Here is a 13,859-nt window from a genome sequence, read left to right as displayed (position 1 = left end):
ATTGATCAGGCATGCAAATGTGTGAAAGAAATAAAGGCTCAAAATGTCAAGTTTTGTTGAGGTTAACTTTAAAGCATTAATGTTGACAGCCGTTACACAACGTGGAACCATTTTTTTAATGCTAAACATGTATAAGTAGGTTCGAAGTGTACTTTATAATAAATTGTATCAGAACAGAATTTCTCCAATCTTTAATGAAAGAAGCTCTGGCATGTAAATTCAACTGATGGGGTAGTCTGCAACTGTCAGAAATATAAATGTAAACATTAATTAAATTACACCTCCAAACCTTGAATATCGGCACCAGTTGGACGCGATATGTTTATTTATTTTTCTTTCATTTTAAGGAAGCATAAGGGAAAGTTCACATCTTCGCAACGTTTTCCAGTACAAATGGAAACATTTATTATAGCGGAACAAAACGTAGCCGGACAACCCGGACACATTTACAGGTTGTACCAGAAACAAACGCAGACAGGACGTTGGAGGGAGATTTGAGGGGCGCGTGCGAATCAGCCGTGGTCAAATTTGGCTGACAGCGTTTCTATTCGACGAATATTCTGTTCAGTTTTACCTTCCCATCATGGAAACGGACAGCGATATAAAAACGACGCCGAGAGGCTTTCACTGCTCTCTGTGCAAAGTCAATTTACCAAACAGTAAGTATGATAAGCTAACGGTAACTTAGCTGCACGTGAGGCTTTGAAACTTCATTTTAGTGACCATTCAAGACTGTTACATGAATGCTGAGCAGCACTGTAAACAAAAATTACAACCAACTTTAGTCCTGACGGGGGTTACGATATAAATTCAGATTCCCGAGGAAACCACACGAAGTCTGAGTTAAGTAATTACATGTGTACCTGGATATACAAAGGTTAAATTTGATCTAAACTGACGTTTTGCTGAACATGTCAGGCCTGACCAATCAGTATAAGAGGTGGCCGATATAACAGCGCTAATGGCGACTCATCCTAAGTCTATGATTTTTCACAAGTAGTATTAAGAATTTCGCCAAACGGTGCTAAAAATCATCTAGATATGGTTTAAGCCTGTAAGACAATGTCCAGGTGCATCTCAAGACTTTAGAATATCATGGAAAAGTTTTTTTTCCCCTGTGATTTAAATCAAGAAACTTAACTTAAAATACTCCAGATTCATTAAAAGAGAAGTGTTTCAACATGTTTTTTGTTTTTTGGTCTTGATGATTACAGCTTAAAGCTCACTCAAATCAAAAACCCACTATCTCAAAATTATATAAAAGCACAAAACATCAGTCAGAATTATAATATAGAGATGCTGACACTGGAATATTACACTCATTTATGTACTCTTCTGGTGTCTTTCATCCTCCTCTAGACATTTCCCCAGAGATTCTCTATGGCGGTCAGGTCAGTTGGCCGGTCAATCAAGTACAGCAACACCATAGTCAGCAAACCAGTTTCTGGTGGTTTTGTCTTCACTGTGGGCAGGTGCCAAATCCTGTTTGAAAACAAAATCAGTATTTCTACAAAGCTTCTCAGCAGATGGAAGCATGGAGTGCTCTAAAATCTAGGGACGGGAATTGCAGCCCTTTTTAGTGATTCAGTCCATTTTGCTCAGCTCACCATAAAGAGCCAGCTATTTCCGCTTTGGTTCTTCATTTGGGTACCAGTTTGGCAGTTTAGTAACGTAAGGATATTGCAGTCAGGACATGGTTGATGTTTGTGCTGGTATTTTACTCCAAGATATACTTAATATTTGAGTGACTGAAAATATGCAATTTCTTTTCAAAATTTACTCTCCTGAAAAAACATTGTGGATCACATGAAATCTGCTCCCTCACTGGGCTGTATGACACCCCTAATATAAAGGAAAGTAGATGACAGCATTGAATCTGGACTTGGTAACCACAGTGGACCAATAGCAACAGATGACATGGCACCCCAAACCGTCACTGACTGTGAAAACTTCACACTTGACTTCAAGCATCTTGGATTCTGTGCCTCTCTGACCTTCCCCCAGACTCTGGGACCTTGATTTCCAAATGAAATTCAACATTTACTTTCATTTCAAAACAGGACTTTAGACCTCTGAGCAACAGTCCAGCTCTTTTTCTCCTTATCCCAGGTGAGAAGCTTGTGATGCCTGTGGTTCTGGAGTGACTTGACACTAAGAAGAGCATGGCACTTGTAGCCCACCTCCTGGACATGTCTGTGTGTGGTGACGTTTTAAGTCTTTGAATCGGCTTTGTTTGACAGTCCTCTGAAGGCTGAGCTCATCCCTGTTGCTTTGGCACCTTTTCTTACCTCAGTTTTCCCTTTCAGTCAACTTTCCATGAGTATGCTTTGATACGGTACTCTGAGAACAGCCTGCCCTTTAGCAGTGACCTTATGTGATTTACCCTCCTTGTGAAGGGTGTCAGTGATTGTCTTCTGGACAAGAGTAAAGGTGGAAGTCTTCCCCATGAATACAGTTGTCTGTACTGAACCACAATGAGAAGAAAGGCTCAGGAAACCAATATTCTAATATTATCAGAAAACTGATTTTTAATTTTTATGAGCTGTAAGGTACAATCATCAAGATTTAAACAAAGCCTTTAAATGATTCACTTTGCATGAAATTAATCTTGAATATATGGGATTGTAACTTTCTAAAGTAAATCAGAAAAATTGACTTCTGCATTACATTCTAATTTTCTTAGACGCCTCTGTAGCGGAGCATCGCACTTAAGCTGTAAATGGCAAAAACGTATGTTGACAAGTTAAAAATGTCACATATTTTTATAATAAGTAAATTGTTCAACATAATAGCTTGCTTTGAATCCGTGTATTCTCATTTTGCTGCAAAATAAGTACTTTATCCACATAAAAATGTCTGTTTTCATTACATTTACGATATCACCTCTATCTACCATCGTCTGTAATCAGAACATAGTCCCCTCTTAAATCGATAACAGTATCAGTCTCTCAAATCCTTTATACCTCCTGCTCTACACCCTACACTAAAACATTGGGATTGGCATGTACAACTGTTTTTTATGCAGTGTTGCACATATTTTGATATCCTGCAGTGCCGAGCTTGGATCAGCATCTCAACGGGAAGAAACACAAGACATTGAGTACTGTACGAGCTACAAGGAAGACCCAGGAGGAGCACAGCGTGTTTGTCAGTGGAATCAAACCTGAAATCTCTCAGACTGACATAGCTGATTACTTTGGGCAGTTTGGAGTGCTCACAAATGTCATCATGGATAAAGACAAGGTCAGAATAAAGCTTCAGTATTGGAGATCACAAGCATATGTATACAGTTTCTTTGCATTATATACTGTAGAAAGTTGCAATTGTATTCTAACTGTGATGTTTCTGTACTCACAGGGTGTGTACGCCATCGTGCAGTTCAGTGAGACTGACAGCGTTCAGGCAGCCCTGTCCTGTGTTGAACATAAGATGAAAGGTTTGAGGCTACGGGTCAAACCTCGGGAAAAGAGAGAATTCAAGTTGATTGACAAGAAGGCTAATGACCCCCAACAAGTTTTTGACCGTCTCAAACCTCAGCTGTGTCAGCAGGCATCTGTAAGTTTCCTCTTGTTGAATTAAAACATGCTTTTGTAGACAGTTGTGCTTGTAAGGGAAAAACACTTGATCATTAGTTGTGTTGCAACCTTTAGGTGCTGCTGGAGGAGCTTTTAGTGTCAGCTTAGTTCCATTGTATCTTTTGAATTTCAGGTTGCTTTTCATTGCATCTGTGTCATTTATTTGATTATTTATCAAATAGACTGAGATTTTTTCCTTAATTACCTCCAGGTAGATGCGCAGATGCAACACATTGTGCATCAATTTCAGCTTGGAGAGAATGAAAAGAAGGCCCGAGGTCTGGTGGTTCAGCTCCTGCAAGAGGTTTTCATCGAGTTCTTCCCAGGTAAAGCCTGATTTATGCTTCTACGTCACGTCAACGGCATACGCGTAGCCCTCTGCGCGCACCTCCACAAAATCCTAACTACATGACGTGGGCCGCAAGGGCTGTGATTGGTCCGCTCAAAACGTCATGTCTCCATCCATGTCCCTCAGTGGGCGAACCAGTGTGGTAAATTCACCCGTTCTCAGCCTTGACTCATTTAGTGGTCATACAGACCACCTCCACAAATGTCTCCCCTGTTGCCTGCGCTTCAACATTTGCAACAAAATAATTTGTTCGTCAATATCAGGAGCTCCAACTCCAAACACACCCGCTCCAACTCGGTCGCCATGACCGTAAGATAAACAAGGATTCGGATGTGACACCTCTGAAACCACACGCGCACACTCACACACACACACAGACACCCACATACACACAGCCACACCCGCCTAGCAGTATGGCGGTGAATTGCAGAGAGACGTGTTCCCTCGACGCAGAACTTCAAATAGTCATTGATGGCGTCGCGGCATTGACGCGACGCAGAAGCATAAATCAGGCTTAACTCTATGTACATGCATGCAAGGAATCTGTTTGTGTTTTCTCATCCACAGCAATGTTAAAATGACTATCAGTTATGAGCTATGTCGCTTTGAATACTCTGTATGGGTTACAGACAGCCAGATCCTGCCTTTTGGTTCATCTGTGAACACTTTCGGCATCCATAACTGTGATCTGGATCTGTTTCTGGACCTGGAAAACACCAAGGTGTTCCAAGCACGTGCCAAGTCAACCACAGAGCAGGTAGGAAACTTTTTAAATCTTACTACATAAATTTTTAGTGTGTCTGTTTTTCTTGATTTGCATGCCACACTCTTGCTCCACTTGTCCTTGATACCTCTCAGAAGACTTCTTGGGTGTACTGGTTCAAAAGCTGTGCCATAAAACATCATAAATATGTACATATTTTCAATAAAATCCAAACTTGTTGCGCCTTTCGACACTTCCCCTGTATAACACATACCCTCACTCTGCCACAATGCCAAAGAAAAGATGGCCTTAAGTCTCTAATAGAGGCAGACTTTACTGTAAGGCAAAGTTGGGCGACTGCCTGGGGCCCCAGACTACTAGGGCCCTGTGAAGATATAATTAACTTAACCCTCTCTCCTGCAGGCTGATGATATCTAACACTCTTGCTGTATGTTTAGTTTTGTTTTTTCTTACTTCTGACAGGGGTGGTGTATTCAAGACAGTTCACCCTCTCTGTATCTGGTAGACTCTAAGAAACAAAACAAGCGCACCCATATGATTCTTTGGTCTGTTTTGTCCGAGTATCGTGTCAGTAAAACAATCCAGGGCTTCACTGGCTATCAGTAGATTTGCCCTGTTATCTAGACACAGTTTTGGCCTGAAGCAAGCAGATGTGTTTTTGGAGCACCTCTGTGTGTCTCTCTTCTTGGATTGAGGTGACAGCTGATCTAGCAGCGCTAGATGTCCAATTTAGCGTCTCTGAATTGACATTTTGAAATCCACCTGGACATTTCTTTTCAAAGAACATTGCTAAACAGTCATTCTTGTTTTTTTTTTTTTTACATCAGTTTTAAACTTGAAGTTGTATAGACATGTAGCCATGGCTTCATTCATTTTTTAGCTAAAATATCACAGCCATAACTAGATAAATAACAATTGAAATATATTTTTAGGCAAGAATCAAATTGACATTTTGTTTGAGTCAGTCTGATATAATTTGCAGAGATGCGCACAGTAAATCAGAAATTTGACTTTGTTCATGCTAGCAAAGATGTTAATTTACATAAAAGCTGCTCCCTTAATTCTGGTCAAAGTTAACAATAATGACAATAATACATTTTATGTATATATTTTTACCCCCTCAAAGACAATGTACAGGCGTTAAAAGACCCAGTAAAATCATTGTGTTGTCACCACATGATTGAGGATTATTCAGACAAATAATTGAGCCTATGCTTGGATACACCCCTTCGATAGTCAGGGGAGGCAAATGTGGCCTCAAATCGGGCTTAACATCCTGTTGTGTGTGGCCAGCCTTAGTCAGTGAGCTCTCTAAGGGTGTGCTCACAATAGGCCCAGTTGCTCCATACCAGGCTGAAGAAAGCTTTTCCCCATTACCCAGTTCTCTACTGCAGTATGCTCCTGCTTAGGTAGGCAGTGAACAAGCTCACCATGTAAGAGCAGGGTCTGGATCCTTCTTTCTTTTACAGGTAGACAAAGGGGAATTCATTCATTTGAAAATGATGGTGACAGTAACTGAATTTCTTGGAAGTTAAAGGTTTTGATAGTAATTTTTCAAATAAACGTCAATGTTAAAAATGAATTAAAAAAATAACACTAATACTTACCAAATAACTGGTGTGTGTCCTGCTCTGTTTATTGTTTGCAGATATAGTGGGTTTTAAGACCTCATATTTCTGATCAAATGTGATTTGGATCTTTACAGTTACGACCAAATTATCAAATAAAAACAAAAATCGAGCCGTCTTTTTCTTTCTTTCTCCATCTTTATTCAGACAGGCGAGGGCATGTCTGATGACGGCTGCTCTGAGGACTCCATCCTCTCTGACATCGACCTCTCTACTGCATCTCCAGCAGAGGTCCTGGAACTCGTGGCAGCGATCCTGAGACGCTGCGTCCCCAGTGTGCACAAAGTCCATGTGGTCAGCAGTGCTCGTCTTCCTGTGGTCAAGTTTCATCACCGCAAACTGAACCTTCAGGGAGACATCACCATCAACAACAGGTCAGTTACTGGGAGTTTCTTTATATTGTGAAATAGGGCTGAACGATTTGCAAAAATAATCTAATTGCGCCCCCCCCCCCCCCATATTATAACCAGCACAATGTTAGATAGATAAAACTAGGGATAAAGGATTTGAAAGAAATATCTAATTGAAATTTGGCTTATATAGCAAATTTGACATCAATTGCAATACTGAAGGGGATAATGTTTTCTTTTATGTTATTCTTGTTTAAAGATTATACATGAACAGGAAAGGTTGGGTTTTTGTAAACTATTCCAAAAACAGTCATTTGAATGTATGCATAATGTGTGGAGCATAGAATTTCTGCTCTAAATTTTTTTATCAAACTGGTATTTTGACACATTTCAGGTCAAGGACATATTGCAATGTCTGCGATTTGAAAATAGCAACAGGCCATATTGCAATTTCATCTGATATGCGATTAATTGCCCAGCCCTATTGTGAAGTATTTTTTTTACTGAAAGCAGAATTACACTCTTTGCTCCTTGTATCCTACTCTAGGCTGGCTGTAAGGAACACCCGCTTCCTGCAGCTGTGCACAGGGAGTGAGGACAGACTGAGGCCTCTGGTTTACACCATCAGATACTGGGCCAAGCAGAAGCAGCTGGCTGGTAGGATGAAATGACCTGTACCTTACTGAAAAGCATGTAGTAGCTATTCTTAAACTCAAGGTGTGATGTGGTTGTCTTTGCACTTTGCCATCAGCAGGTGTCAGTAGAACTCCACCAACTGCTTGCTTTGATAACAGTTCTGGTCAAGATGGCATATGTAGACCTTCATCTGTGTTGTACTAATCCTGACTGCGAGTCATACTGCCCACAAATTAAAATCCTATTAACAGTATTCTTTATTAACCCGACACACCAGATGGATTTGTTTCACACGTCCATGTGGAAAACCTTTGATATACAGTGTTTGGGAAAGGGCAGAGCCTTTGGGAAAAAAAAAAACCTCGGAGGGTGATTGGATAAGCGTCCTGTCTGTCACATCTTTACGGGCAATCAGAGCAGCAAAACACGTAACATTGTTGCCGCTACCAAGGTACACGTGCAAAGCTACCGAGGAATAAACTCCATATAGAACTGCTTAACGCAAATCATGGGGACTGTAGACATGTCAGTACACAACTTTTGTTGTTTTTGAAAAGAAAACAACTCTCTACTGTTCTTTGTTTTTCTTTTTACAAAGAAATGTCATCAAGTTCTAATAAAACTGGCGCTTTAGCAGCATCCACGCTAATGTCTTCTGCCATAACGGCACCGGCCTTTTGTTGCTGCTTGCATACGTCACGACTCTGCTACCCCCGGTACTCTACTGCCCCTCGATGCTGATTGGTCCTGTCACTTCCTAACCGGGCCCAAACGGTTCAGACGGGAGCTTTGCAAGATGGATTCGCCAGTGAGAAACAAGGAAACGGGCGTATCCATCTGCTTTGCAAGGTTAATCCTTTATTGAAGAGCACACAAATCCCCTTTACTCCTGAGGCATTTGTTCTTTTGCTGTATTTTAACATTAGCCTCTATGCTTTAGCACAGCTTTTATCAAGACACTTTTTTGTTGCCACAGCTGGATGGGAGCAGATGCCTTTGCGATTTAAAAGTGTTTGCTCAGATCACAGATCAGTTTTGCCGGTTGATAAGAAGTTTTAAAGCAAAATAAATTCAGTTGCATGAGATTGCAACAGTGATTTGATTTGTTTTCTGTTTATGAATCCAGGGTTATCTTGCCAGATAAACTTTTTAACCCACGCCGTCACTACCCATTAGTCTCCTTCCAAATAAATGCTGCAACATTTTACTTTGAGAGGAAAAATAAATAAAGATCATGAAAGATTTTCTTTATTATCCATCAAACAAAGTGTTAATCCTTGTAAAAAATGTATTATTACTGTATACCTGGCTTTACACAAGGGGTGGGACAAAATATCAATAATATAATACATGGTAGGCCAGACTCATGATACGATTATTGACTTGCTGGTGCATAAAAGGAGACAAGAAGATTTACTCTATTAATCCCTCAAGAGGAAATTCAGTTCATACAATGTTATTGAACATGCTATACACACAAGCTGAAATACAAACACATGCACTCACAGGATCCTACAGAAATGCACTAATGAAGAGATGTCAGAGAGAGGGGCTGCTGCATATGATGGACAACCCAAGTGGTTGGGTACCTTGCTCAAAAGCACCTCAGCAGTTCTTAGGAAGGGAACTGGCACCTCTCCAGCTACCAGTTTTCAGACTTGGTGAGTCAATGTAGTGCTCCAACAAGATTTCCCCATCAATTAGACTGGTCCTGCCAACTTGATGTCTCCTCATCATGACATTTATAACGTTAACGTGGTCATGTGAATGGAAGAGCCAAAAAAAAGAAGGTGACATTCTTCGTGTTTTTAGATATCATGGTGTAGCATATAATGATCTTCTTGCAGTATATTAGTGATCACAGAACCATTTTTTTCTGATTCAGGTGGCATCTGTAGCTCAGTCTGTAAGGACTTGGGTTCAGAACCAAAGGTCAAATGTTCAAGTCCTGGTATGGACCAAAGCGTGGTAATTTGCTTCATAAAGCAAACTGAGCTACAGCAAAAGTACCTTGCTATATACAAGCTATTTACATTTATTTTTCTTATTTATAATTATAATGATGATAGTAGATGATGATTGTGCTTTTTTGTATATTTAGCTGCTCTATTCTCTGCCATGCAGAGACTTGTCAGCTACCGACATGAACTTCATTCCTTTGATAGAGAAAGTTGAACAACTGTTATCACAGACCTAAACTAATTTTGTTTTATTTACCGTTTAATATCCTGAAACATTTCTGTGACAACTCAAACAATGTTTTGAAGAATGAGTCCTTAAAGTGGTAAGTAATAAGTATTCACGGTAGTCACTAACAGAGGTGGACAGATTTTCCTCCATGTCTCATGTGTCCTTTTCTCCTCTAATACCCAACTTATCCACTTTTTACTAACTTGTTAAACAAAATACTTATTCCTGTTTGTTTGGTAGTTAGATCCTGACTGCTGCTTTTTTAGATGGTTAAATAACAAGCTTATGTTTGTTTTGTTAGTTTATTGGGATAACACCTGCATGTGTGTTCCCTAGTAGGTGAATTCATGCTCGCCTGTGCCCAGCAGGATGAATGCTGCAGGCATTAAGGATAAGACTGTGATGTCACCCTGATGCAGATTCATGCTGCCTGCTAAATATACATGTCTGCATACGGCTGAGGCCTTTTGTTCATCCTTAAGTTTAATGTCAGACTATTATACAGTGATCTGCTGAGTCTCAACTCTGTTGTTGAGGAAATATAGCTTGTTTTGGCACTACCACACAATCATAAAACAGCTATGCTACTGAAAAGTTTTTGGATTATGTGTGTGTAGCATATTTCATTAGCAGTGGGAAAAAAAACAAAAAAATGACAACAGTGACAGACTGTAACATTATGTGTAAGCTAAAATACAGAACAAGACCTAGAATTAAATGCTGGTATGAATCAGATTGACAAATTAATAAATAGACTCAAAACAATACTGATGAGGCTACTTGAAAGGATCTGTAAATATAATAAGATAAAAACGACTGTAAGAGACATGAAACCTAAGAAGCATTTAGTAATCTGAGAATGAAGATTTTGAATAGTGGTTAGTTTCACAGCAAAAATATAATGACATCGTGATGGCAACAGAGAAAATTCACTCAAGTACATGACCAGAAGAAGCCAGAATACTCTTCTTACAAAGGATCTGCTGGTTGAAAAAGATAATCTCAATTATCTAAGAACATATTTTAACCATTCTTTTCAGACTGTTCATCCTGGCACTTTCAAACAACTTTATCATATTTTTGTTGTGATGTGCAGGAAATCCTGGTGGTGCAGGTCCCCAGCTCAACAACTATGCTCTGACACTGCTGATTATCTTCTACCTGCAAAACTGTGAGCCTGCTGTCCTCCCCACTGTGGACCAGCTCAAAAACATGGCCTGTGAGTACTGCCTGGCTCATTTACTCTGAGATCCAGGGTTTCACTTTGTACTCTTAGTGTTGTAAATATTTAACTTTTGAAGAGAGATTATTCTAGACGGCTTAAAACAGTTAAATTAAATTATGCTTTTAATGTGAATGGTAAGTTAAAGCTGTTGTGTGTGGATTTATGAACCATTATGTAAATCATGAACTTTTGTTTTTTTCCTGTATCTCATTCAGTTTTTTGTGCTGCTTGCTTGTGATGGACCACAATTATTCTCTGCCTGTTGTCCAAACATCCCTGTAATGCTCTCCATACATACTGGTGCCCTACAAGCTATCCCTGAGTGCTTTTGGAGTAGCTCACAGTGTACACAGGAAAAAATATTTTTAACCGTTTTCTACCTCATTTTGAAAGTTTCATCTATGAAATGAAAAGGCTGATGTACTGTTGAGTAAATACATCTGCAGAGTTTCCAAGACTATTCCCTCGTCACCTTCACTCCGGTATGGAGCGAACACGGTCTCACATGTCTCTCATTCACGGGACAAAGCTCCCTCGGTTAGGCTGGAAGGTTTTAGATATAGCAGCTGAGTTCAGGATGAACTCCCCTCACTGACACAGAGACTGGAACTTTATGTAGTGTTTGTGCACTTCACTAAAATAATATGTTGTCTACATGATTAACATCAGGCAGGGTCATTAAAATCACTCCAAGACATGAGAGAAAAACTAGGTGGTGGCTTTTTTTTTTTTTTTTAAATCATTTCATAATTTCAATCTGATGTTTATGATGTGGTTTGTTTTTTCAGTCCCTGTGAGCATAAAACACATAAATCATATTCATGATTTGAATCGTTGGATATAATAATGGTAATGCTGCATACTGCTATTTTTCAATTTATCTGGTAGGTGGAAGTTTGTGTTGGTGATATAATAAAACTTTAATCTATGGCTCATCCCCCATGATGGACACTAAAAGGTGTTACACCTGTTCAGTAAGTCCGTATTGGTGCAGACATGCCGGTGGAGGGTTTAACTACCCACTCTCGCTCTGCACTTGGAGGTTTTGGACAGCACTCAGTGTGGCAGACCCTCCACAAGATTGGAGTGAAAGTGTGCAGAAAAAGGGTGGAGGGACCAGTTTGAGAAAGGCCCAGAGTCCTCACTTCAAAACAGGAAGAAAGCAGCAGAGCAAGGCAGAGCTTAGCAGTGTTTCTCTACACATCAACTTTTGTTATTGTTTTGATTGAGAGCCCCCTTGTGGTAGTATTTGCATACAGTACTTTTAAACTCTTTGCAGGTGAGGAGGAGGAGTGTGTGATTGAAGGATGGGACTGCACCTTCCCTAGTCAGCCAATAGCTGTGCCTCCCAGCATCAACACACAGGACCTCTGTAAGTGAAAAACAAGTGTAATATGTCAAGAGATTTCCTGTGACGCGTTTGAAAACGAGCTTCTGCTTTGTTTCTAAGTATGACCTTGTGTAACCTCCCATACGTGATAAACCTTTACACTCTCTTTCCAGGCTCCCTGCTCGCCGGCTTCTTCTCCTTCTATGCTAAGTTTGATTTTGCTAGTAGTGTCATATCAGTCAGAGCGGGGCGTGCTCGACCTATCACTGAATTCCTCAGTCAGAGTAAGGAGGTGGCAATGGAAGAGGAACAACCTAGCAAGAACCATCATCAAAGTCCTAAACTCGGTCCCCTAAATCTCTTGGATCCCTTTGAACTTACCCATAACGTAGCTGGAAATCTAAACGAACGTTCCCAGCGCGCCTTTCAAAGGGAGTGCCAGGAGGCTGACAAGTACTGCCACTGCCTGCAGTACCAGCGCAAATCCACCAAGGGCAAATCATGGGGTCTGGTGCGCTTATTTACCCCCCATGGGGATGTCCAGCACACGAAGACAGAGCAGATGACCATCAGCATCCCCTTCAAATTAGCGTCGCTTCCTGAAGTGCTACGCAATCAGCTGCACAAAGCAGGAGACGGTTTCCGACTGCTGTGGTTTCAGAAGGTTTGCTCTGCAGTGGAAGGAGTCTTTCAGACTGTTCTGGGGTGTCACGTCACTCCCACAGATGCTCTCTTCGGGGAGGATTCAGCTGCCAATGCTGCTGAGGAAATGGACATTTCTGCAGCTTCCCTGAACACATCAATAAACAGCTGTGACAGCACAGAGTCCCAGAACGAAGCAGGCTCTCTGAGTACAACTGTGGTCGGTGCCAAGAGAACGCTATCTTCCAGCAGCGATGCTTCCGTGTCACCTCAAAGCAAAAAACCAAGACTGACAAAGAGAGGCCGACCTGAGCCCCCTCACTGGACCTGTGCATTGAAGCACAAAGTGTGGGCCGGTAGGAGGAAAGTGAGACGGGAGCTGATCAAAGACACAGACTCGAGGCCTGAAGGAAGCTGCGTGGAGCTGGAGTCGCAGGTCACGGCTCACATTGCTGAGAAAGAGCCAGAGCTCAAGGAGCTGCTGGAGTTCAAGGTTCAGCCGCAGATGGTTGGAGAGACTGAGAGCACAAAGGCAGTGCTCAAGCTTGAGCCGACCAGTGACACAACAGGAGTTTTTCAGGACTTCTTCCACTTCTTGGAAGTGTTCTTACCAAAGATGGCAGAAACACTGCTGGAGAAACAAGCCAGGAGTGATTAAAGATGACATATTCCAGATATGGCTTTGATATCAGGTTATTTTTGGCTTTCTTTGTTCTGAATCAAATCTGCCACTACTAATTCTTTGTTTAACAAATTTAAAAAATAACACGTGACTTTATATTAGCCAGGCACCATTTATTGTATTTATAAATGTTGGCTTCTTGAAAGCATACATTTGGTAATATTTTCAAGTGAACTGTATATTTGTTAGTTTTACATGCGTTGTTCCCTGATGAGGCTTCCTGTTATGTTTGACAAGCTGCCTGGTTTTAGTACATTTCTGTTTGGAAAAAAAAAGACTCAGATGATGAAGCTCTGAAATTCAGTGGCAGATGTTTGTTGTACACAGCATCTGATTCTGTCTGCAAAAGAATAAAAGCCCTTTGGTAAACCTGGCATCATTCAGAACTTGCAATAAGTGAGATTGTGTATAATTACTTGTTTCTCTTTTTTATTATGCTTCTGATCAGCTTTAATCACTTTATTACAAACAGTCAGAAATGAAACAGTGTTTGGAACGTTTTAGTTTTCTGGTTAAACTTGTATCTGC

The 13,859-nt window shown here is 40.7% G+C and overlaps 1 protein-coding gene across 1 annotated transcript; it reads left to right on the top strand.

The window, feature by feature from the left end:
- The first annotated feature begins 465 nt into the window (after nt 1–465).
- Nucleotides 466–13,705, top strand: tut1 (terminal uridylyl transferase 1, U6 snRNA-specific). The gene is made up of 10 exons (XM_041816193.1): nt 466–659; nt 3,053–3,243; nt 3,358–3,555; nt 3,787–3,901; nt 4,554–4,681; nt 6,424–6,650; nt 7,174–7,283; nt 10,549–10,671; nt 11,957–12,049; nt 12,181–13,705. The coding sequence occupies exons 1-10, from the start codon at nt 584–586 to the stop codon at nt 13,305–13,307; spliced, it is 2,388 nt and encodes a 795-aa protein (XP_041672127.1). The 5' UTR covers nt 466–583; the 3' UTR covers nt 13,308–13,705.
- Nucleotides 13,706–13,859: the final 154 nt, after the last annotated feature.

Source organism: Cheilinus undulatus, linkage group 20 (genome assembly GCF_018320785.1).
Source record: "Cheilinus undulatus linkage group 20, ASM1832078v1, whole genome shotgun sequence".
Lineage (NCBI taxonomy): Eukaryota > Metazoa > Chordata > Actinopteri > Labriformes > Labridae > Cheilinus > Cheilinus undulatus.
The sequence above is the reverse complement of the archived record's forward strand: the minus strand, read 5'-3'. Positions and strand labels throughout refer to the sequence as shown.